This window comes from Lepidothrix coronata, unplaced genomic scaffold (assembly GCF_001604755.1).
Source record: "Lepidothrix coronata isolate B3197 unplaced genomic scaffold, Lepidothrix_coronata-1.0 Scaffold41, whole genome shotgun sequence".
Lineage (NCBI taxonomy): Eukaryota > Metazoa > Chordata > Aves > Passeriformes > Pipridae > Lepidothrix > Lepidothrix coronata.
The window spans coordinates 4,516,778-4,541,419 of record NW_016690221.1 but is presented as its reverse complement, the minus strand read 5'-3'; the positions used below and the strand labels follow the sequence as shown (position 1 = coordinate 4,541,419).

The window sequence follows — 24,642 nt, the reverse complement described above, 5'->3', positions numbered from 1 at the left end:
GAGACCTTCTCTCCATCCCTCTTACAGCCCAGTTTCTATTTGATGTTATTCTCAAGAGACAATAGAAAAGGTGATACCTGCATCAGAAAAGGTATTCTGTATCAAATATATTTTGATGCATTATTTCCTAACAGTTTAGTCACCACGTGGGAAGGGACTGAGGTGGAAAGCTCCAGCCTGCAAAGTGGCTCTAGTGGAAGGGATACCTGGTAAGATCATGTTGCAACCTCATGAGATAGGAAATGTTGACAGACTTTGGGCATTTAAAAGAAAGAGGAGTTCCATTTGCTGCAACTTCTGCTGCCGAAACTTCTTGTCAGAGTGTGCCTCAGGCTGGAGAGGGAGATGTCATTACTCATTTTTACTAAGAAAGAATCTGTATTACCAAGAGATGTGACTTCTCCTTAAACCAATCCATTTTGTTACCATGGATGGTTTTGACAAAGTATTTGCTCTTTTGGGGGAAAAATCTGCATCCTGATATTTTTACTGGACTGTCAAGCACTGTCGGAGTGTACAAGAAATGTAACACTGACAATCTGACCTCATGCTGACTCCATAAGTAAACACAGCTGAATGTCATAGGCCTATCCTGGTAGGATCTGATGTTGTCTTCTTCCATTGAAACTACAGATGAACCTGTATTAGATACCACTGAGATTATGTGAAATGTTCCTTTCCCTAACCAAGTTGTGTCTCTGAACATAAATTTATCCTAATTATTTTAATCAAAAGAATCAGATTTTACCAATTCAATACAGTTATAAAATACTGAATTTTGAGTGACATTCTGAACAATTAGTTGAACAGAGAAAGATAATGCTTGGATGTTACAATAAGAGAGGGTTTGAATACAACAGCACGTTTTAAAGCCTCAGCTGGCAACGATCAATATCCTGTCGGGTTCCTCAGCAGAGTTGTCACAGTGTGCACTGGGCACAGATTACCAGGCTGAAGGGGTACAGCAGGTTTGGGGGAATTTCAGCATGAGTTTCACATCCCATTGCTGCTGGCAGTGGGCTCTGCAGAGGTGAAACAGTACTACAGCTTTTCCAAGTGAGGCAGGAATCAGACACCACTTGCAGAGTATCTAGGGTGGTTGAAAGGAACCCCAGGGCATTCACATTCGGAGATAAACATGAGTAGTTCACCGGGAATAGCATGATAAGCTCCCCTTGGCTAAGCAATGATGCACCAGCTCCCATCAAAGGTCTTCAGAAAACACTTCATTGTCTTTGGCTTCCCTCACTTCCTGCACAGGGTTCCAATAACCGTGAGGTACGGTTTTAAATTTCACTTCCCTTTTCCCGTATTACATGTTTGTTCTGAGGGATTAAATTTTTTCCTCCTTGATTCAATCAGGACAGAGGAAAAACATGTTGGATATTTTAAATGTAACCCCATTTTTGGAGCAGAATAAAAAGAAATAGGATTAGATTTTTACGCGCAATTATAAAAACATGTTGAAAATTGTAACTTGTTCACAATATCAGAATCTGTTTCTTTTTAAGCACATTCAGATTTCAAATGTGAGTAGTTTTTGGAAAGGTAATCCACTTTGAAGTGAAGTAATCAGATTTTTCATGTAATCCTTTTATTCTTTGTAAGTAATACATTTTAAACATAATCTAATTATGACCCTGGGAAATAATTGATTTTAAAGCAATTTTAAAAATATAATCCTGGGACAGATTCTTGGGGTTTGGTGTTGGTCTGTGTTGGGCTTTAAACAGATCTGGCTAGATTGTCCCCTGGTCTCGTGGTGCAAATGGCTCATTTCAGCAGGGAAGGGCTGGCTCAGGAGGTTTCCTCTCTGCTGCAGTCACAGACTGCTCAGGCTGCATGTTGGTCTGTCAGACTTGCCAACGTGTTACTGCGGTTTTGTAATGACACAAAACCTGAACCTGACCAGGAAGAAAAGGAAGAAACAAACAGATGAATCAAAACATTTGTGTTTGCTATGTGTGCAGGAGTCCCATCTCTGTTTCACTGCCCAGGGTTTAAGCGACCAAATAAAGCCTCTCAGTTGGTTCCTTTGAAGTCCAGGTTGGGCTCAAATTCAGTGGTGTGTGCTTGTCCTGCACTACTGATTTCGGGAATTACTGAGTCAACCAACTGATATTCTCTGTTTCTTTAAAACATAACTCATTCTTTGTGCTGGGCACTGGGACTGATGTGCTGCCTGTCTGCTCTAATCCTCAAAAGAGCCCATAGCTTTTATATTTGCAGGCTTGCCACAGAAACACAGCTTGGAATGAAACTGTGTCAAACTGCTAAGTATTGTTATTTCTCTTCACAGATGAGTTGGGGCTTGTTCAACAACTACCAAAGATGATCTCTGGGAACATTCAAAGGAAGAAACTAAGAAACACAGACTGGGGAAGAACTTAGCTTTGCTGCTGAGCTCCTGACCAGAACATGCTCATCCTGGACTTCTGTGTCTTCTAGCATCCTGTTCCCTGTCAGTCTTAAGAGGTGCTGGACAGCCTTCTGAGTAAGGGTAGAAGATACCAATTTTTGTTCTGATGCTTGGGATATTTCTAAAGCAATATATTCTCTATAATTTTAAATGTACATGGGAGGGTTTTGAAAATAATGATAGAAGAGGGAAAATCAGACTGGCCTTTATTTTTGTAACTGCAGTGCCATTACTCAAAGCCACCCTTAAACTCTGAAATGGATATTCCTTTGCTTTCCAGCTACAAAGCACGTTATTGTCTGAGGTCAAAAACAGAGAGAAAACAAATGCACAAAATGCTGTGTCTGTGTAGATTACATTAATCTAAATGGATCTGAGCTTGCACTACTGAAACCAGAAAATAGTTGAGAATTTATTTCTTTAGGAGCAGAATTAAACCTCAAATGAAAAATAAACCCCACTCTTGGGAGTACTTGCATGCTGAGAGTGTTACTTTTTTTTAAAGGAAATTATAAAATTTGAGTATGTGACTAATATTATTTTGTGAGAATGTTTTTTAACTGTTGTTGATGATCAGACTTCTATCTCTGTGTTGTGTAGTTTCAGGATTAAATATAATCAAGGATTTCCTGGACTGAGTAGTCAGTTTAGACTGTGAGATATTTCCATAACGTGGGTATGGGTGCAGCAGAGGTTTAGATCATCCCTGTTAGGGCACATCTCACATTTCTTGTTACCTCTCTGTAGCACTTGCACTTCACACAGTGCTGCTACAGCACTTGATTCAGAAGATATAAGTAGTGGTTGAACTCTCTGACCAAGGCTGTGTTTACTAGGAGCACAAAAACACCAGTGAACCAAAAAAAGGGCACAGGGTCATTTACCTTCAGTTTTCCTGGTTCTGCTGTAAACCCACTGTTTACTACCCATAAACACACCTGCTGTTGTACCAGAGCCCGGGAAAACAGCAAATGTGCTCTGTGGTAAAGCTGTTGATGACCTTTCAGGACAACAATTAACTGGCTAACAAACACAAGTCCCAGAAGAGGCTGTGCCAGGAGGGTTCTGCAGGTGGATCTCGCCTCTTTCACCCCCTTAAGCTCTGAAATGGATATTCCTTTGCTTTCCAGCTACAAAGCACGTTATTGTCTGAGGTCAAAAACAGAGAGAAAACAAACACACAAAATGCTGTGTCTGTGTAGATTACATTAATCTAAATGTGTCTAAGCTTGCACTACTGAAACCAGAGAATAGTTGAGAATTTATTTATTTATTTAGGAGCAGAATTAGACGTCAAACAAAAAATAAACCCCACTGTAGGGGGTATTTGCATGCTGAAAGTATTACATTTTTTCAAGGGAATTGTAAAATTCGAAGCTGCCTGAAAGAAGGTGACATGACAGAGAGACACAGAAGACAGGGAAAGAGAGGTTGTACAACAGATGCCAGGTTAGTTCTGAGTAATTTCAGAGCTTACATTCCATTTGGAAAAGTGATTTGAAAACTTTCAGATACTAACACACTGTAATTCAGCAGCTTTCCTGAAACATTGGCCATGCATTGATGCCTGCAGAGATTCCACACATGGGTTCTAACAGCCTGGTTCTGCCTCTCCATCGTCCATTACTTCCACCACTGCTATCTGTGCTTGCTGTTTCTAGCAGCATCTCTGACTGTTTCCTAACTCTGATCCTTAATTATGCCCTTTATTGCCTCTATATAGAATCACAGAATCATTTTGGTTGGAAAAGACCTTTCAAGTCACACAGTCCAACTATAATCCTAACGCTGCCAAATCCACCACTAAACCATGCTGCCTTCCAGAGCATGGATTTTGTGTCTCATCCCTTTGTCACCCAGTTTCATAACAATGACTTCGTAGTTTGAGTTCTTATTGTCCTCCACAGAGCTGATGGCCCATGTCTGAACTGCACATACTTGCTCCATAGAAGTGTCCATCAGATATTATAGGTGATATTTATTGGCACCAGGCTTATGAAAATCTTCAAATCTTCATATAATACCAATTCTCTTACTATGTTTAACTCTCGAATGTGAAAATAAAGCCCCACTGTTACGCTTTCCAAAGTCACTGATGCCACAGAATAGAGTTATATATTAATTTATGGTGGATTATCCATTCCCCAAAGGCAGTGAACCAGAAATGCAGTCACTCATACTCAGTGCTCTTTCCATCTGCTCTAAACTTTCTCAGCAATTGTGCCTTTCTTTTGGAAGCTAACTGCAGAAATGAAATCTGTGCTCTTGGGGGAAGTAATGCCCACTATGGAATGTGATGTGTGATACTAATGAGGAGCTACAATTGCTCACAGAACTGGACGGAGCCAGGAGGAGGGAATACTTGCCAATTAAGTACTAGGCAAGGTACATGAGGAGGAGTTGGAAGAAGTCTCACCTGATCACAAATAATCTCTCCAGGTAAGTACAACTTATTTAAACACACTGATAAATAAGTTTTTACTTAATAGTTGTTAAAATACTTAGTCTTCTGAAAAATTGAAGACACCATCTGCTAATGTAAAAAAAAAAAACCAACAACCAACCAACTATAATGCTGTGTTTTATTCCTTTTTCTTCACAAGATTCTCGCTTTTATGAAGAAGGGTGAAGTACCAGAGAGTAATTATACTTTGCTGTTTTTTATCAAGAACACTGAAGTAGCTTCTTTCTGCAAAGAAAGGGGTTTCTTCAAAACCCCTGTATACCTGCTTTTGTGCCATGAAGACCTTACTTGAATTTCAAGCATTGCGGTCCCCACGGAGCATCCAGACACTCCGGAGGTTATTCCACCAGTATCAAAAGACTTTTGCACCTTTGAATTTCTCAGATTATGAAGCTATCGGTCGCTGTGAAAAGCAAGTACCTGAGTACTTCAATTTTGCAAGTGATGTGCTGGACAAGTGGTCTCAAATAGAAAAGGTAGCACTTCTGACCCTGTAGGTTCAGTATTTTTAGTGAAACTGTGCTCCAGACTCCAAAGCCAAGTCTAAAACCATCACTGGCTTCAGTGGGACCAGAATTTCCTCCTTGATTTCTATTCTAACATGATCTTACATTGCAGAGAAAGGAGAAGCAATTTGCTTTTGCATCAGAGGGGACCTGGTGGTTTGTCTCTGACTCTAATTCAGCAGTGCAGGGTTCGTGAAAGCCTCTAAGTAATTTATGAGAATTGCAAATCAAGTAGATATACACACCTTGGAAAAGGGCTCTTTTAACCAAAATGTGCTTAATATCCCTGCCCTAGAATACATAGTACTATCAGATTCCACTGATTGGAGCATCCCAAAACTTCTGTAAGGAACTACAGGAGACTCGGAAGTAACCAGAATGTTATTTTCCCTTGCACTGTGTGTAGGAACGAAAGGGACCATCAAACCCAGCTCTGTGGTGGATAAATGGAAAAGGAGATGAAATTAAATGGAGCTTTGGAGAGCTGGGCTTCCTGTCCCAAAAACTGGCCAATGTGCTCTCTGGACCCTGCAGTCTGCAAAGGGGAGACCGGGTTTTAGTGATTCTACCCCGAATCCCAGAGTGGTGGCTGCTGAACGTGGCTTGTATGCGAACAGGTGAGTTGTATCATTCCTAATGGTCTGTAGATTGATTGTTACCTTCTGTGTCAAAAGTTGATTAACAACTCATTTAATAATTGGATTCCTTATTTGACTTCCTCGCTTGTACATTTGACAATCAAAGGGGTGACTGAGGAAGTCTTTTGTGACTGATGGAATTACCTTCATCATTTTTCTTTCACCTTCCACAGCAGTTGTTAAGTCAATTTGGTTGTGTTAAATCAGTTTAGCTTCAACAGGCTTCAGTTAAAGCTGATAGTGTTTATTGCCCCAAAGTTAATATTTTCTACTTTCATTGTGCCTGTAGTAAAGGACCTCATAGAAATAGAAGCTATTTTGTACTATATTTGTATTCAAGTTTAGGTGTGTGGAACCTGTTTTAACTTTCTCATTTCTGGATTGAATAGTACTGGTATTCAACAAATCAGGAGAAGCTTTAAAGTGACAAGGACTAAAAGGGGAAAATACTTAGTGAATTTCCAATTTTATTGCACTTTCAGGTGTTATCATCATCCCAGGGACAACACAACTGACAGCACAAGACATTTGCTATCGACTGCTGGCTTCGAAGGCCAAGTGCATTATTACAACTGATGCTCTTGCCCCTGCAGTGGACTCAGTTGCATCTAAGTGCCAGTTTCTGAAAACAAAGCTAATTGTATCTGAAAGCAGCAGGGCTGAGTGGCTGAACTTTAATGATTTGCTCAAGTAAGTGCCTTCTACCTTAACTCTGTTATAATTACCTCTACTGCAAAATTTTTCATGTCGTTTAAACACTCCTGTGCACTTGTATCTTATTAATGAACTAGAAAGCTTTGAGGAGGTAGAAAAGAAGGCAATTCAGTCTCTTTTCTGTGTAGAAAAGGAATATTTGAGAGTAGCCAAACTTCTAATTAAAAAAATAAGTAGTCTTATGATGTCTAAGTTTGTTACATAAGACTATGAAACAATACAGAAAAGTGGACAGGAATGCCTCTTTTATTGATAGCTGTGGCCTATTTACCATCTAAAAGACAAAGAGAAATATTCTATACAAAGTATTCCCATACATATTCCTAAAACTTGATGATAATGAGGCTAATGTGAATAGCTTTTCACTATGAACGGCTAAAAAGGGCACTGTAAAATGAACCTAATGTCTGTAGGAATCCACCTGCTTCACTGCTTAGCAGTTGGATTCAGTGATCCTTGTGAGTTCCTTCCAACTCAGAATATTCTGTGATTCTGTGACTGCTGAAAAGCAGCTACTGAAATGGCACCCAACGGGCAGCTCTTCACTGCAGTGTGAGGGATTGTGAAAGGGGTGGAGGGGCAGAGTGGGGCAGGGAAGCAAACACCCTGCTGCAATCTCCTCAAGTGTGATTTTACCAGCTGATACTTTGTTAAAGCATCTGTATAGCTAAAACTATTCTTTTAAGGTGGGATCCAAGCTCTCCAGTCTTTTTCAGAGCTTTATAAGATGTACCACATGTTCTCACAACCCCAGGTGTCTGAATAAGCATCATCTGTGCAGACCACTGTACAATCCCACTGTATTTCCACCTGCTCCTTCAGTCAATTGCCTACTTCAGTGTCACCAAAGTGGAAGGCAGAGGAAGCAATAACACTGCATTCTCAAACCTCCTAGGGCTACCAAAACATTGTCAGTTTGATGAATCTTCTTTCATGCTGGGCTAATATTGCATGGCTCAGCTCCATGGCAGAGGGTAAAGCGGATTTGATAAAACCTCCGTCTGGTCTGGAGCTGTGTCAGCCCTGCAGAGGCTGTCGCTGGCGGTCAGGCAGGTGGGCTGGCAGGGTTCCCCACAGGCTGCCTTCAAAGTGCTGGCTGGCTCCAGGGCTGCTCAGCTGTCAGGCTCCCAGTCTTCCCAGAGTTCTGTCCTGCCATCCTGCCTGGCTCGTGGTCTCCACAGACTACTGTCAGTCTGTCTGCCTGGCTGATTGCCCTGACTTCCAGCTCCCCATGTCCTCAGGTGCCTTTGCTGACTGCTGAGCTGGCCAGAGGCTGTGGAGCTCTGGAGTGGGAGCTCCTGGGCAGCATCTCTGCCTGCCAGCCAGCACCAGGACACAGCTGGCCTGGGGAGGCAGACTTCCCACACATAACCTTGCAGGAATGGGCAATGTTTGCATGTCAAGCAAAACATTTTCAAATATCAGTCTGGCAGAGATAACAAAAGAGTTTTGCTTTCTCATCCTATAAGAGATGAGCAATATATCCCTGTCATGTGCCAGACAACCAAGAGTTTGAGCTTCCCCACGCTTCTCAAATATGGCAAAGATAATTAACTACTGGGTCCACCTACCAATGTAAACGGTGGGTCCTCCCTCAGCTAAACCCATTAAGACTGGAGATACGCTTTACTGGGGGGACTTGAGTCAAACACAAGACACTGGGCATTTTGGTCGTTGTTAAGGAAGCCAAAAAGAAGAGAGTCAGTTGGCATTTTTACTCAGGACAAGGTGGACATGGAATATGGTTAGGGAGCAAAATCAGCAGCCCTTTAATACAGAACTAGCAGTGCAAGAGCAAGGGGATCTAATTTCTTATACCTTATAGCTCACTATACAGTCCTGCATATATTGGGCACAAGGGATCCAAGCTAAGGATGCTGAATAACACCATCCACTGTTTCACATAACCTTTCTTTTTTATTTAAGGGCTGCCCCTGCTGTCCATAACTGCGTGAAGACTAAAAGTCAGGATCCAATGGTAATTTATTTTACCAGTGGCACCACAGGCTCTCCCAAAATGGTTGAACATTCCTATGGAAGCTTTGGTTTGGGTTTTTTCCTCTGTGGAAGGTAAAGTATTCATCTAATTATGCCTTTACAAGACTGAAATGTGAAGCAAACAGAAGAACTTTTGTATGTGGTAAAATTATGATAGTTTATGAGGCTCCCACAATCTTGTATGTGCCATTTCTTTTGGTCTCCTCAGCTGAATTGTATGCATAAGACAAGGATCTCGTTCCATACAGTATATGGCTCCGTTTTAGAAACTACTTGCCTGTTTATCCAGATTAAATAATGAGTTGGGATACCATTCGATTTTCTTTATCTTTGCCGTCAGTATAAAGGTTAGGCAAAAGGCATTTATTTGAGCTCTTGAGTGTCAGATCAAATTTACCATGCCTTTCTAAAGAAAAAGTAAAACCACCAAACAACAACAAACCCTCACATTTTTAATTTCCACTTGCGGACTTCCTTATATTGGCCACCTTTGTCTTCAACAGGTACTGGATGAATCTGACTCCCTCAGACATCATGTGGAACATGTCAGACCCTGCTTGGGTAAAGGGAGCTGCCGGGAGCGTTTTTGGTCCATGGTCCCAGGGCACGTGTGTTTTTGTACATGCCATGCCACAGTTTGATCCAAGAGGAATCTTAAATGTAAGAACACCATGCTCACAATGAACAGTTACTCATATTTCATGTTGTTTTCCAGGCAGGCCACAAAACTAAGCCTCTTAGGTTTATGGGATTAGCTGTTTTAAGATGGCATAACCACAGGGTGATTGTTCTTTGAATGGGAATATAATACAGGAAGGATTTTTGCAGCATGATTCTTTTGGGCACAGGATATTATCAGCAGCTTCCAATCAGTAGGAGTTATTGGTGTTACCTAGACCTCTCCCCTACTGTATTTCACTACTGAAATGATAAATGAGCTGAATTACATGTAAATTAATATTTTAATTACACAGCTGTGACCCTGAAGAAAGACAAGTCAGTACTGGAAAACGCCGAAGCTGTGAGAATGGCTTGTTCTTAAAGGAAATTATTTTCAAGCTTTTCAAGCCAATCTGAGTTTTAATCTAGCACAAGGGTAAGAGTACACCTTCAGGGCCAAGGTTTCACACCAAGGGATAGTGCTCATGCTTCAAGTCAGCATAAGGACAAATTAGGTACACCAGTGATTCCACAGCCAGTGTATCACCTCTTCAGCTGGTGTTTGGGCACTGTAACATCCTTCCTCAACACTGACAGTGACAGCAATTATTTTGCTTTTCATGTAAGTGAGATTTTAATCCTGTCTTACAATTTGTGCCCTAGTACAGAGTAGAATAGCTAGCAGCAAGTTTTTCCCCTAAACAATATTGTTTAACTCTCTTTCTGTTCCTTTTTTCTTTAATTTGGCAGACCTTGTGCAGTTACCCAGTGACCACTCTGTGCAGTGCCCCAACTGTCTACCGCATGCTGGTACAGCACGACCTCAGCAGGTACCACGTGTCTGTTCAAACTTTTGCCTGGCTCTTGAACAGTTGATTTTGACGGCCCTCATAGCCACTTAAACTCTCAGAGCGGTGAAGATTCTGTGTTATAGGCAGGGGCTGTGAGAAGGCAGAGCCTTTGCCTTAGCACAGCAGAGAGAAGTGAGGAAATCCACCCCTTGGGCACTTCCAACTGCCCCGAGGTGTTACCGACAGCAAATACAGAAGTCAGCCCTTGCAAGTACCTGTGTGGCTGCACTGCCATCAGTCCCGTGCATCTCTGCAGTTCACCTTTGGCAGCCCCCTTCCAGGCCCACTCCAACAGGCACTCTAGGCTTTCTCTCAACCCTAACCTCACCTCTTAAAATGAGAGTTTGGTGTGTCCAGAAGTCATGGGGTTGGCCATACAGATGTCAGGGAGAGCAGAATTTGTCCCTTTCTGTCCTCTGCTTCTCAGCAATGTCCTCTGTCTGTGAAGGTATGCATTCAAGACGCTGAGGCACTGTCTGACTGGAGGGGAACCACTGAACCCAGAAGTGATGGCACAGTGGAAACGCCAAACAGGACTGACGATCTATGAAGGATACGGCCAAACCGAAATTGTATGTTCAGATGTTTTGTAAAGGGTTACAACTTGGCTGTCACTCAGGGGACTTTGATATCTCATTCCTCTTGGTAAATAGGGAACTTGGCCATACATATATTTGACTAAAAGAGTTAAAATCTGTGGCATTGCTACAAGGTTTATTGTTTTGCTTGGAATAACGGCTTGGTCATGATACTGCTTCTAAAGACTACGTACACTGTAAAATATCTTGAGCTATCTGTCCAAGACTCTTGGTGAAGTTCACAAATGTTCTGGCTTGCACAGATGGAAGATTTAGATCTTGTGCTCGCTCAACAGTAGCACATGCATAGGAACAGGGATGTGACTGCTCAGGGATGAGTGAATTACCTGGGCTGGTTGTTGTCTTTTCCAACAGGGAGTCATATGTGTAAATATGAAAGGAATGAAAATTAAGCCAGGTTCCTTGGGGAAGGCAGCTGCCCCCTACAGTGTTCAGGTATGGGTTCCCTTTTCTGTTTGTTGTTGATTTCACAGAAGTAAAACACAAGAGTGCAACTTGCTGCCCAAATTTCCGTACCATACAGTGGTAATTCAGGGCAGGCTGACTTTTTTTGGTCGAGCTGTTGGTTGCTGGTAAGTTTTAGAACATGGCTCTCTCAAAATGGGAAGTTCTAATCACCCATTTGCCTTTCCTATTGCAGATTATAGATGGGAATGGCAGTGTTCTGCCTCCTGGGAAAGAAGGAGACATTGCTATCAAAGTGGATGCGAAGCGGCCATTTACTTTTTTCACTCGATATGTGGTAAGTCAAAAGCAAATTTTCAGAAGCCCCCTTAGGTCTGCAGCGTGGTATGTACTTACACCAACAGGAGCACTGCAACACCAAAGAGCTGTTGCTCTTCTTGACTTGATAAAGTTCTTATGAAACTTCCATTCTCTCCCCCATTCTTTGCAGACCTTCTGTGTGATCTCTCTCTGCCCTTGTGATAAGCTTTCCCCTCCAAAAGAAGGAAGCACAAGCTCTTACATTCTTGAGAGAGAAAACAAGCAGTGAAAGACACTATGAGTAGTGTCCAAAAATGCAAAACTCATCTCTAAGCTTAAGGTTTCTCAATATTTAGAACATGTTATTGTTGCTTGTTCAACAGGGCGATCCAGTGAAAACAGCTTCCACAATCCGTGGGAACTTCTATATCACTGGAGACAGAGGGAGCATGGATGAGGATGGATACATATGGTTTATGGGTAGATCTGATGATGTCATCATCTCCTCTGGGTTTGTAGATTTCAGTTAAAATGCCAAGAAGTGTCTGGAAATAACCCTATACCTTGTCACGTATTAAACATCTACTGTGTCTCCCCCAGGTATCGTATCGGGCCATTTGAAGTGGAGAGTGCCCTGATAGAGCACCCAGCTGTGGCTGAGGCAGCTGTTGTAAGCAGCCCAGATCCCATCAGAGGGGAGGTAATTAGTGCTCACTCATCTATTCAAAGAGGGCCCCCTAATTCTCAATTAATTGCTTCATTTCTTAGGTTGCTGTAGTTGAATTAATGCTGTATTTTTAATTTATTTTCCCTTTGTAGGTGGTAAAAGCTTTCGTGGTCTTGTCTCCTTCCTTTAAGTCACAGGATCCAAACAAACTGGCCTGTGAATTGCAAGAGCATGTCAAGAAAGTCACTGCTCCATATAAATACCCCAGAAAGGCAAGTAAGCACAAACAAATAATAAAAACAAAAATAAAAAAAAAATCCCAAACGCCAATTTTAACCATGGGAAGTTTCAAAACAGAAATATTAGACTCAGTTAAAACACAATAACAAACAACAAAAAAAAGCCAAATATGTGCTGTGCAGGAATATGTCAAGTATTATTTTAAAGATTATTTTGAAAAATAACACAGTTTAAAACTAAATTACTTTCCCAAAATCTTGTTTAAATTTAAGTAGGATGGAGATCTATGCTTTTTTAAAAAAAAAAAAAAATCATAAATGCTCATTTTACTTTTTTCCTCTTTTGAATCAGATTGAATTTGTCCAGCAGCTGCCAAAGACAATCACTGGGAAAATCAGGCGGAATGAACTGAGGAACAAGGAGTGGAGACAGATTTAGTGTTGATAAATAGTTTAAAACAGCCTACCCCTATCAGTGTCATTCATAATGGAGCTCTTCTGTTACAACTATAAACACCAACATAGGATTATATTTCATCTGTTAGGCAGTGATTGTGCAATAATGCACAAAGTTTAAACACTCCAACTGTCTGGTTTTTAAATGCTTGTGTTCTTGCCTAACAAAAACCAAACATCCTTAGCAAGGCACGTGCAAACACATCTTCCAGCCATCTAACATAATTCAGAATTACAGTACAAGTGATGGTCAGGTGAGAGTGCAGTGTGTTCATTCTTTGAGACTGGGTATTTTAACTCACAAGAGGCTTATTAATGAGGAAATCATGACAGTATGGAATGAAGTTCCCACAGATGGCCACAGATCTTGCATGCATCCAAATTAAGCAGCCTGTTTGTATGAATCTTGAAAGACTCGAGATTTAGGAATTAATGTGTTAACAATGGATGTCCACTAAGTGCAAATTATGAAAAATCAGAAGTAAACTGTAAGTTGCGTAGGTACACGAGTTAGTGAGAGAGAGAAGGAAAGTAAACAAAAAATCCCCCACTAACTACCCCTGAGTCTTTGTCCTTAGAAGATGAATAGGCTGTCATGAATCGATCACCAACATCAGCCACCAATAAACATTCACAGCTGGCCTTCCTATCTGGTCTCAAATGGTTCTTTCCTTTGTGTGACCTACACATTGCTGGTTTGAATCCACACACAAAAAGCTTTAAAATATAAAAAAAACACCAATGGAGGTAAGAAAGCAGAGTTTTAATAAATGGGTGGTAAGGAAGACAGAACTAGGGAAAAAAAGTCATCTTCATTTTCCAAATTCTGAAACAATTTTGAGAGAACAGGAAAATATAAATTATGAGAGACTTGAACACATAATTTTCATTAAACCAAGACAAGTAACAAGTAGCGTTCTTCAAGATGAGTCTTCTCCCATTAGCAATGCACATTTATGCTAGAAATGAAATACTAAAACTAGACAGTTCTACAGGAAGCATATTCAAAACCCCACTGGAAACCAAGTTATAGCTGCACTGGTTTTGGTTGGTTTTTAAAAGTCACTGGGATATTCAAACAGCTGTTGTAACAGACAACAGAAAGACTCACTAACATTACTTTCAATCTGAAACAAAATTATTACTGTAAAGCCAAAAATGTACCAAAAAATAAAATTTAATTCCCCTTATGTAGCATAGTAAAACTCAGAAGGAGTTTCCAAGCAGTATTTAAATTCAAATTTTTAGATGTAAGAAAAGAATAAAAACAAAAAAAAACTTTATAAAATCCCTCAAGGATTAATTCTTTGGAAAGAGCAGCAAAAGGCTATTTGCAGCAAATTAGTCAAAAGGATTCTGTTCAGTGACTACAGCATTTTCTATAAACCAGTAACTGCTGCATACACAGCTAATGTAAACACGTGTAGTTTTTGATAAAACCATCTGCAATGCCTGCACTGTACTTCTACTGTTCTAGAACAGTTCAATCTCTTACTCTAAATCGTCTCATAATATTCAAGTATTTTGATCACAGCAGTTCTTTCCATTCATTTCAAGACAGCATATCCTTGTAGAGCTGTAAATATATATATATATGTATAAAACCCTCCATCATACAGGAAATTATCAGGTTTTCCTAATTCTGTTGTTCACACAGAAAAATGTTACTGAGTTCTGCAGTTACACAGTTGTCAGATCACTTCCTTCAAAACCCTCTGCAATCAACTGTCTTTTCCAGATCTCTCACCATAGAGCTGTTTCGGTGCTGCCTTTTGGTTACTGTAGCCATCAGATATAACAAAGGAGACTCCATACATGTCAGGATGGCTACAGCTACATATACATGCACACACTCCTGTTTTTTGTGCCAGGTAAAGGAAATGCAGAACAAAGCTGTAGGACAGCCAGCTTCACCAGAAAGGTGATGTCTTCTTGAGCACCCTTACATTTGCTGTAGTATCTGTTCCACCTGCAGTGAGCTTTAAAATTCTTACACATGTGGATTTTAAAAAGAGGATCTCAAAACAAAACCCACTCTCCTCATTAAAACACCCTTTCAGAACTCTAGGGCAACTTTTTTTATATGTTTGGATTATGTTTACTTTTCCCTTCTGTCGCATTTTTTACACTGTAAGTGCATCATTCCCCTTGGGCTCAGCTTCTATTTCACCTTGATTCTTGTTCTCTTGTTTTACTTCTTTTGAGCTCTTCTCCTCCTCAGTTTCTGGTTTTACTACCTTTGAGTTCTGTTCTTCCGTCACACTTGATGGGTTTTGTTGTGTGTCTTCTTTGTTGCTCTTCACCACCTCCTGTAAATTGTATTTTCTGAACAGAACATAGTCTCTCACCACACTCAAGCAACAGACGGTTTTTATTATTTCTACCACAACTGTGTACTGTGGATTATTAAGATCAACTTTGTTTTCTGGATTGAGGCTGCCCACAATTCCTGCAAAAGAAGATGCAGTTTAAAAGATGCTGGGAAAAGTGTTTCAGAGCATAAGTACACCTTATTGAAAGGATAAAAGTTAAGAGCGAGAAGACAAGATCCTCCTCAGTTTTAGCTAATTACTCATTTTTGTAATTGCTTAAAATAGCAGAACAGAGCAGGACTCTCAGAATACACCACCAGTAAGACTGGAGTGGCTGAAAAACTATCCCACTACAATTACCAAGAAACAAAATGCTCAAGTAAGGTGAAGCTATTTTATAAGTCAAAAATTCAACGGAAATAGTAACACATTATTTCAATATAGCAGCCAGAGAAAAAGCCTGAGAACAGTTATTTCAAAGCACATTTAACCGACACTGCAAATTATAATCAATGTTCTCTCTTTTGCTTGTTGTCTCTTAAGACATCAACAGCAACAAGAAATACTGATGTCAAGCTTTTCTAAAGTCTTAGAGAAGGTTTTATAATTCAACATACAGGCTTTCAGCAACAAACATGTGTGCCCATTAAGATCACTTTTAACTGACCTATGCTGTGCATGCAGCTGTGGGTTGTGTATATACTTGTTCTGTTTTGTGTGAAATCCATACATACCTGCCAATTCCTTAATTACTTCTTCCCTACTCATATGACTGTTATTACGAGCTTTGTAAACAATCTGAAAAGTGCCCTTATTAGGGGCTTTAAACCAAGGCTCAAAAAACGTTTCCGTGTACTTTTTCATATCCTCCATGAAAGCCTTGCAAGTTCCAGAAATGGGCAGCATGCGCAGAATGACTCTTGTTTTCTTCTTTTTTGTGGTATGCATATCCTTTAATATATGGTGCACCAGGTTCTCAGGTTCTACAAGGAAAAGAGTTAGGTATGAGAAACAAATAGAAGGCATTATCTCCCTCCTCCCCCCTCTAAATAATAAGCTGGGGAAATGCAAACTTGGCTTCACTGCTGTCAGCCTCAAATCCCTTTTATGTAAAGAGCTGATTTACTATACCAAAACTGGATAATGAAAGCTTATTTTGTGAAAGCACAATTCCTCTACCCTTAGCTTCTCCATTAATGACAAAACTCAGTGGCACAGCCAAAGGGAAGGGGAAACACTATTTTTTTTTTTTTATATACACGTGTTTCTTGGAAGCCAGGCTCTGTGGCCTATCACTAAGGGTGTTCAGAGCAGTTTGCATTACTCAGCATCAGCCGATGTCCCACCTATGCCCTGGGTTCTGATGAAGACCACGTTGTTGGCACCGCTCTCCACCGACTGGAACCGCCGCAGCTTCTGCTCCGTCGAGGCACGGATCTGGCCAACCTCCTTCTTCAGGGCCGCCTCAACGTCGTCCTCATCCTCCTCCCTGTCGCTTCCAGACAGCCTCTCCTCGTGATCTGAAAACTTCACACAGTGTGTCGGTGAGTACCGAGCCACAGCGCCCGCAGATCACCGGGGGCCGGAGGGTGCCGGGCACGGGCCGTTCCCGCAGCCAGCACAGGGGGTCGCGGACAGAAACCGGCCCTGGGGGCTGTGGTGAGTACAGCCGGGCTGCTTCACACACAGAAAGGGAGAGGACAAGAGGCCTTGGGGCGCCGCTCCCCGCCGGGTCCGCGCTGTCCCCGCCAGCCCCGGGCGCCCCGCCGGCCCCGCCGCACGCACCTGCTCGGGCCCGTAGAGCAGGTCCCCGTACTCTCCGAGCAGGCTGTAGGCCTCCCCCACGCACTTGCGCTCGTTCATGTTGCAGGTGATGAGGATGCCGCGCATGCCGGCCTCCAGCTGCCGCCCGCCGCCGCCGCGGGGCCGCTTGGCCCGGCCCGCCGCCGCGAAGTGCCCCTTGGGCCGCCGCTTGCGCGCCCCCGGCTCCGCCGCGGCCATCGGGCAGCTCCGCCGGCACCGCCGCGATGGCGCCGGAGCCGCCCCCGCCCCGCGGCCCCCGCATGGCCCGCACAGCGCCGCGCCTGGAGCGGCGGCCGCGGCACCGCCCGCACCGCCCGGGCCTGAGGGGCGGCGGCGATGGGGTTTGGGGGCCGGGCCCGGGGTGACCAGCGCTCCGGGGCGAGCTCAGCCGCGGCCAAACGCCGTCCCTCATAGCACTTGACGCTTTCGCTTCCCCCGAACTCTAGCTTGTGTTCCTGATTCCGGAATTGAGGGGAGGGCAGGGAACGTGTTGCCTAACATCGGCACTTAAACTTCTAAGACTCAGTCTTTGAGTTTTAGAAGCCAGGCATTCCTTATTGCGACGCCAGGTGCCCTGCGAATCATTTCGCCAAAGTGCACACTGAGGTATCACTGCGACAGCTTATATGTCAATATTACGATTATTTTTTTTTCATTCCCCTCACTCTCATTACATAGTCATGATATTTCCCAACGCTTATTATCATATATGCATGTCCTTATAAGGTCTCTGAGGGTCTTCATCGAGGGTCTTGGTGCTCTTCTCTGTCTGAAACCCCCCCAACTTCTAAGAAACTTCTTCAAGACGATGCACATGGTTAAAAAGTAACTGGCTGTTGCCTTGCTGGCTGCCTCAGTTCTCCTCATTGTTTCTTTAAATCATTTGGCTTGGCTATGTGTAGTTTCTATGTTGTAAATACTATGAATTCTTGTTACATCTCTAAACCCCGACATCAGACGGACAGTTGCTGAAGGGGAGCGAGCAGCCCTCAGTCCTGCACTGCAACGCCACATCCAACACCGACCCCTGCGCCCCTGGCTGGCGGAGTCCTGAAAGTGTCACAGCGTAGAGGGACCAGCTAAAAACAGAAGCTTTTCGAACAGGTAAATGGAAGCCTGAGACTTTCCCTTGGAAGTTGTATCTGATAATCATTTTAATAACTTTTTGTTGGCACCCTGAATAGACTTCACTGCTGTATCTGCAAAGCACACATTTCTACATTGGTAAAACAGAACATACTGTTTCTGTCTGTCCACAGCCTTCATGAATATCCAGCCCAGTCTGCACTTTCCGTTCTTCCACTAATCACCGTGGGTTGATTTGTTTCCCAGCAGTCAGTGCTGCAGCTTTTGAAGGTAGAGCTTAGTGGAAAAGAGAACACAAATAACTGGCAGCCAGCTCCTTGCTGTGCCTCATCCACTTCTGTGCTCCTGCACTGTAGGGTTCTCTCTACATAGGACGAATTTTGTTCTTGAGTCCTATTCGTTCCAGTTGAACTGATTATCAGATACAACTTCCAAGGGAAAAGTCAACTGCAATAAGCAACACTAGAAAAATGTTTCTGTAAGTCATTGACCACTTATAACAGCTGAACCCAAAATCCAAGGACTGTTTCTCATTCCTATGGGAAGACTGTTAGCGGGAAGATCAGAAGAAATGAACTGTGCTGGAAAGAGTGGAGAAAAAAATTAAGATACTTGGTGTTTTGTAGGATTTTTTATAAAGTAAGGTATTGCAGATTTACACAGTAACATCAAGTAAAAGACATGGCACTATATCATTTCTAGTTTAGGTTTGAATACACCCTTACTTGATTCCCACCATTTTGCTGTCCCAGGTGCTACACCAACAGCTAACAGGGCAAAAGCAGGCACTGGTACAAATGAAATGGGAAACTCAGGGAGGCAGGAGCACAACAGGTGATGGGAATGAAGTGTCAGCAATATCTTATCTTTATTGTTACTTAAAGGATTAAAAAAACCCAGTAAGAGTTTAAGAGAATTCTACTGCTTCAAGAATCACTTTCAAGAAGTGCAACAACTTCTAAATAGATTTTTAAAAGTTAGTTATAGTCATCCCAAGTATATTTACAAAAAAGTGCAAATAAAATCTGTGTCATTAAAATTGTCTTTAAAGACTGGGCTAGTAAAGAATTTAAAATATATAATAAAGCAGAAATTTAAGATCTGTAGCAACAGCTGCTCATACTTTAATTTTAGCACTTACAGTTTTACCTGTTCTCTCACACGTCATTAATGAGTTACTTTAGGATCTACTGATATTTTTGTGTGCTTCAGCAATTTCTATTTCTATCTATGTTAACCAAGAACTGTTTTGTCCCATTCTGAGAACATGTATCTGATATCATTTCACTGTCCTGATTACATCAAGCATGAAACTTAGCGAGTTTAAGATTCAGACAAAAAATTTTATCCATTTTCATGTTCTCATAGAGGGTCTAAGACATAAATAGCTTTTGTTGGAAGAATTTCCTAAATTACTAGAAACAGTTCTAAGAGAGGTCAAAGCATCCGCATTCAGGGTGAGACCATTAGATTTCTCTTTGAGAAGTGCATATTCCCACTTGAAGTATCCACAACCTTTTCTATCACTGTTTTGCTTGCCAACAGGACAACAGAAAAATGCTTTGCCATGATTTGGGCCAGCATTTGACACAGAGAGTTTTTTGGCTCTTCGACCGCAGTTGCACAGAGGGGGAGTTGGTTTTCCACTTCTCACAGCTCTTACACGCGGATTCAAGTTGACTGTGGAGTTGAGAATGGCAGGAGACACTTTGGGCAAATTCGAACTTCTCGAAGGTAAGGAATGATCAAAAGATGAAGTCTTCTCTTGATATATAGCAAAAGACTGTTTTTTTGCTGGTGGGAATGTTTTTGGACTAGTTGGCTTTCTTTTAGGAACCTCTGAAGAAGTAGAGTAATTTCCAGTTAGTGCTGAAATGGTATTTCCCTTTGCAAATGGTAACTTAAAAGCTGAAAAATTTGAAGTCTGCCTTTGCACTGTTCCTACATTATAGATTGTAGTATCAGGACTTTTGTAAATGACAGGTTTCAGAGGTTCCATGGATACTGCACTTTTCTCCAAACTCTGATTATCTGAACTTGCCACAGCCAATTCTTTTGAAATTGTTTTTTCTTCAAACACTGTTAAACTACCTGTACTCGAGTCATCCTTGAGCTGAACAGAGTCTGACTTTTGTTCATATTGAGATTCTGGTATTAAAGCAACATCTTCCCAGTCTGTCAGCAGAGACAAGCAGTCAGCACTGGTACTGATCTCCTCACTGGAGACAGTAACTGAGGGGATGGTAGTGGAGACGAGCACCAGTCCTGGTCCCTGTACTGGGGGGCTGTATCTGGCTGTACCCAGAAGCTGCCCATTGCTCAGTCCCTGCTGGATGCCTGTTGGTGCAGGACTGGGAGATGGCTGTGCCAGCTCAAGAGGAACAGGAAATCTCTCAGTAGATGCTGCTGAAGGGCTTTGGCATTGAGCATGGAATTCAGTCCTTGAGCTGCTGCTGGGTACAGCATGGACATCTGCTGAGGTACAATTGGTCTGTTGTTCCTTGGTCTGTACATTAGAAGTTATGTTGTTTCCAGCAAAAGAGTGTTTGTTCTCAGCCAGAGAGTTTGTTTCTGATGTTCTATCTCTAGATGTTTCAGGCCTGCTCTTACTTCCCAGTGGAGTCTTGTCAGTGAAGTTTCCAGCCAGTGTTCTGGCAATTAAATTACCCTGCAGACGTGCCTAGGGAGTCCGTAAACAAAAGCAAATTTTGGAAAGTGAATACCCAGAAGTTTTGGGAATCAATGCACAAAATTAATAAGCGTATCAGCCTACGGATGTTCTGTTCAAATCAAAGTCAGGATGCTGGGTTTATTATTTGAATAGCTCATCTTTCATCTGTATTCCAGGCTACAAAGCAAGTAGACGAAGTAGTTACTAACCTTATCCAAAGATTTAGTAACCTTCAGCACACATCCATCACAAATCAGCCTCCAAGCAAGACGAGCAGTATTCCGAGAATCGTCCAACCCTTCAAAAGTATGATTATATTAATGACTTCTTTTAGAACTGCTACTGGGGACAGTTCTTATTAGAGGAAAAATGTGATCTAGGTAAGCCTTACATAAATGACAAGGAGTCACAGAACTCTGACACAGTTATCTAATTCAAAAAAGGAAAGTGGAAGCAGAAAATTCCAAAGAATTCCCTGTGCTGAAACATCTGAAGGATCAATCCACAGACTTGAATATCTATTCACAATTTTAAAAATCCTTTCCCTGTTTTATTAATCAAGTCCAAAAAAATAAATTCATATTGTACTGGAATTTTCTCACATTAACATGCTGTTCAGAGCTCAAGTTTTCTTATCCTCCCTCCACCTCTTCTCTTTTGCATCCTGGCAATTCAGAAATTGATCTTGTGAACATGCACTCAGTAGCACTAGGAGAGACTTCAGGAAAAAATTATGAGTCTAGAAATAACTAACTGATTTCTGAAGCATTTTGCCTTTCTTGTTTTGCTGTTCCTTTGGACAGAACATTGTTGTGCAAATTCATTGCATAACCTGGAAACAACTGTTACTATTCAGAGTAATGACTAGTTACTGACTCGCTGCTTTAGTTTAGCTAACTAAACTAAATAGGAAATATTTAGTTTTATAAAATAGATATTAATATGCATTATATACCTATATTAAAATGAGGATCATCATATCACTTACCAGAATGTTCCCGTCCTACAAAAGCTATCCCCAAATCCTGCAAAGCTCCATTTAGCCCTTTAGGCTTCCTTTTGTAGAAGGCCTAAGGAAAGAAATGCAGGTGCTCAACACGAAGCATTTCAAAACTTCTTCCTAGTCAAATGAAAACCATTTCAGAAATATCACCTTATGAATAATAAGTCTCACAAGTCAATTGTGCAAGCTGGGTGTTTGCATCGAGGATAAGACCATGACTTACCCTGTAACAGATCAGAATGGAAAGAACCATGAATCCCCTCTCCCAGTCTTAAGCAAATCCATTCTGTCTGAGCTCTGGAGTCATTTGTCTGCACTCTATGGCTTACTCTATGCCTGGCCTTAACAGACCAGCATTGAAGAATATAACTATAAATAATACCTTGACATATTTAAATATACAATCAAAGGCACAGGCATTAATATATTTGACATAAGTATGGGATTTTTTTTTAAATGAGAAAAAGTGAGTTTTGCTACTTACTCCCAGTATCTGATTTGATCACTAGGAAGGGGCAATATTCACATTGTTTATTTTTATAGACCTAGTTCTGTTGCAGAGGTAGACTTGTGGGTCACCCTCTGAAAGTTTCCTTGATTACACAGGGAAAGGTACAGTTAGGTGCTGTTAGCCCCCAGGTTAGAACTCTGTTCTGGTATAGACTATGTAATAAAATATACATTCATTTTTTCAGTGTTATCCATACTATTCAGAATGTACTCTCTGGTCTTGACCTGTAAGTACCTCTATGATGATAACTTTCAACACAGCAATGCAAGGCAGCAATAAGACACTCAAAACAAGGGATGTCAGGAAACAAGCAGAGCAAAAGGTTTAAAGAAAGGAAGAGCAGCTCAAAATTCTCTTGGGATTATCAATCATTTATCAAACAACAATCTTTTCCTACCACTAAGATTTCTATTAAAATTCACACAGTTCTAGGCCATGCAGTTGGTTATTGAGTGATAACAACATGAAAAGAAAACAGGTTACAGGTTACTCTGGTCACTGGGACATACAGCACTGGCTTGCAAGCTCAGGTATAGTGACCCTTTGGGGTGATAATGTGGATATAAATGTTTCAGTCTATAGATATTCTCACCCTGTATGTTGCTTTGAGATCAATCCAGGAATTCAAAATGTCAGGTTTTCGCAGCTGCTTCCTTTTACACTCGTACTGCAGACACACACCCAGGTCCCAGTCTGTGCAGGAAAAACACAGTCAATGCACCACTACAGCACTGGCCTAAAATTCACATACTGTGGCCTATGTGGCCTAAAATCTACATAAAGGGACATAACATCAATAGGAGAGGAAGGACAGGCTGTGAAGTCTTTGTCCACAGAAAACACTGGGGTTGCTGCAATGGGACATCAGGAGAAGCAAATCCCTGCTGTTAGTAAATGACTTCAGACAAGTAAAGATCTCAATCACTAAATTGTTTAGACAGATTAAGAACGGTGACACAGTTCACTATGTAAAGCAGAAAAAAGTAACAATGTCAAACCCTGGAGACAGAGGTGCTGCAAACACATCAGGATTCCATATTTTCAGCCTTATCTCAAAATTGCACATTTTTAATACCTAATACCAGGATTTTGGCAGAACAGAAGTGAAGACACAGTCTCACTAGTGCCACCAAATGTTATTACTCTGCAAAAAAACCAAATGAAAATATTATTTACCTGTCCAAGTAACAAAGGTACAAGCTTTTGCTTCCGAAGAGAAATTACTCTGAGTATCTGTACTGAATATAATTTTCTTCTCCTTTTGTATCTTTTGAATCCATTTCATAAACTGTGATAAGCAAATGTTGAGAGGGACCCCTTCGTCAACTTGATTCTTCATGAAACAGAACAATATGTGTGTCTTAGAATGCAATGAAATTCATTTGAGGTTTATTTCTTTTTAGCCCTTTAAAGGCCTCTTTAAATAAAATTGTAAACAGCAATTATACAAGTGTAAAACAATGCTAAATCACTATTTATACCTGTGTTATGCCAGTTAGTTCTGTACAGAATTCAGAGAGAACAGGATGCTCCTGAGGCTGGACATACACGTGGAACTCAGATTCGATCTCTCCCGTTGAGGTGTTTAACAGGACTGCTGGAAATTCGACTGCGACAAACACAGAAGGAGAAGAAAAAAAAAAAGAGAAACAACCCAACACACAAAGAAGCCAGAAAGGTTAAAGCTGTCCAGAGAAATTATTCCATTTATATATGGGTACCTTCCAACTCAGCTGAATCTATGATATAATATAAAAATATGATTTATATATGTATTTTAGATAGACAGATATAATTTAGATATTATATTACTCCGTTAAACTGGGGCTGAAACGTCAGGATTCAGAAGGAACATAATGTAATGAAGACTCAACGTTCGAAGGCAGATCGCGGCCCCTGGACCCCCCGCCCGCTCCCCGGAGCACTCACTGATCTCGGGCCAGCGCTGCTGCCTCTCCCCCCAGCACGTGGCCTCGAAGTCCAGCACGATGAGGAAGGCGAAGCGCTGCCCCGCGCCCGCCCGCGCCCCGCTCCGCGCCCGGGCGCTGCTCCGCGCCAGCCCCAGCCGCCTGCGGACACCGACCGCGGTCAAGGACAGCCCACAACCCCTCCGGCCCCCGCCGCGGCCCTTTCCACCCGCCGTGCCCCCAGAGCCGCGGCCCCTTCCACCCGCCGTGCCCCCAGAGCCGCGGCCCCACCTGGCCAGGCGCTTGGTGGCCATGGAGCCCTCAGTGCCCCGCCGCCATTTCAAACGTGCCGCGGGCCCGCCCCCATCGCGCGCTCGGCGCTCGGCTGCTCCGGCCGGGAGAGCGGGGCCGGTGCCCGGCGCGGCTCCGGCGG

At 42.1% G+C, this 24,642-nt stretch overlaps 3 protein-coding genes across 5 annotated transcripts; 1 reads left to right on the top strand and 2 right to left on the bottom strand.

The window, feature by feature from the left end:
* Positions 1–100: 100 nt before the first annotated feature.
* LOC108496547 (acyl-coenzyme A synthetase ACSM4, mitochondrial-like) lies at positions 101–13,662 on the top strand. 3 transcript variants are annotated; one of them, XM_017813329.1, is made up of 17 exons: positions 101–209; positions 2,300–2,500; positions 3,778–3,868; positions 4,658–4,858; positions 5,023–5,359; positions 5,796–6,006; positions 6,510–6,717; positions 8,668–8,811; positions 9,243–9,399; positions 10,150–10,229; positions 10,699–10,822; positions 11,204–11,284; positions 11,490–11,591; positions 11,938–12,065; positions 12,155–12,254; positions 12,374–12,493; positions 12,813–13,662. In XM_017813329.1, exons 5-17 carry the CDS (start codon positions 5,159–5,161, stop codon positions 12,897–12,899), a joined length of 1,743 nt encoding a protein of 580 aa, XP_017668818.1. In that variant the 5' UTR covers positions 101–209; positions 2,300–2,500; positions 3,778–3,868; positions 4,658–4,858; positions 5,023–5,158; the 3' UTR covers positions 12,900–13,662. The 3 variants fall into 3 exon arrangements, with proteins under 3 accessions (XP_017668818.1, XP_017668819.1, XP_017668820.1); XM_017813330.1 differs by lacking the exons at positions 101–209; positions 2,300–2,500; positions 3,778–3,868 and having other exon boundaries at positions 3,906–4,858; positions 12,374–12,497; XM_017813331.1 differs by lacking the exons at positions 101–209; positions 2,300–2,500; positions 3,778–3,868; positions 11,204–11,284 and having other exon boundaries at positions 3,908–4,858.
* On the bottom strand, positions 13,663–17,274 carry THUMPD1 (THUMP domain containing 1). Its single transcript, XM_017813339.1, has 4 exons — positions 17,014–17,274; positions 16,575–16,755; positions 15,963–16,211; positions 13,663–15,365 (listed from the first exon to the last, which is right to left on the bottom strand). The coding sequence occupies exons 1-4, from the start codon at positions 17,227–17,229 to the stop codon at positions 15,040–15,042; spliced, it is 972 nt and encodes a 323-aa protein (XP_017668828.1). The 5' UTR covers positions 17,230–17,274; the 3' UTR covers positions 13,663–15,039.
* A 232-nt stretch (positions 17,275–17,506) lies between these two features.
* On the bottom strand, positions 17,507–24,523 carry ERI2 (ERI1 exoribonuclease family member 2). The gene is made up of 7 exons (XM_017813319.1): positions 24,232–24,523; positions 23,784–23,911; positions 23,479–23,635; positions 22,895–22,995; positions 21,777–21,858; positions 20,998–21,086; positions 17,507–20,797 (listed from the first exon to the last, which is right to left on the bottom strand). Exons 1-7 carry the CDS (start codon positions 24,521–24,523, stop codon positions 19,472–19,474), a joined length of 2,175 nt encoding a protein of 724 aa, XP_017668808.1. The 3' UTR covers positions 17,507–19,471.
* Between the last annotated feature and the right edge of the window lie 119 nt (positions 24,524–24,642).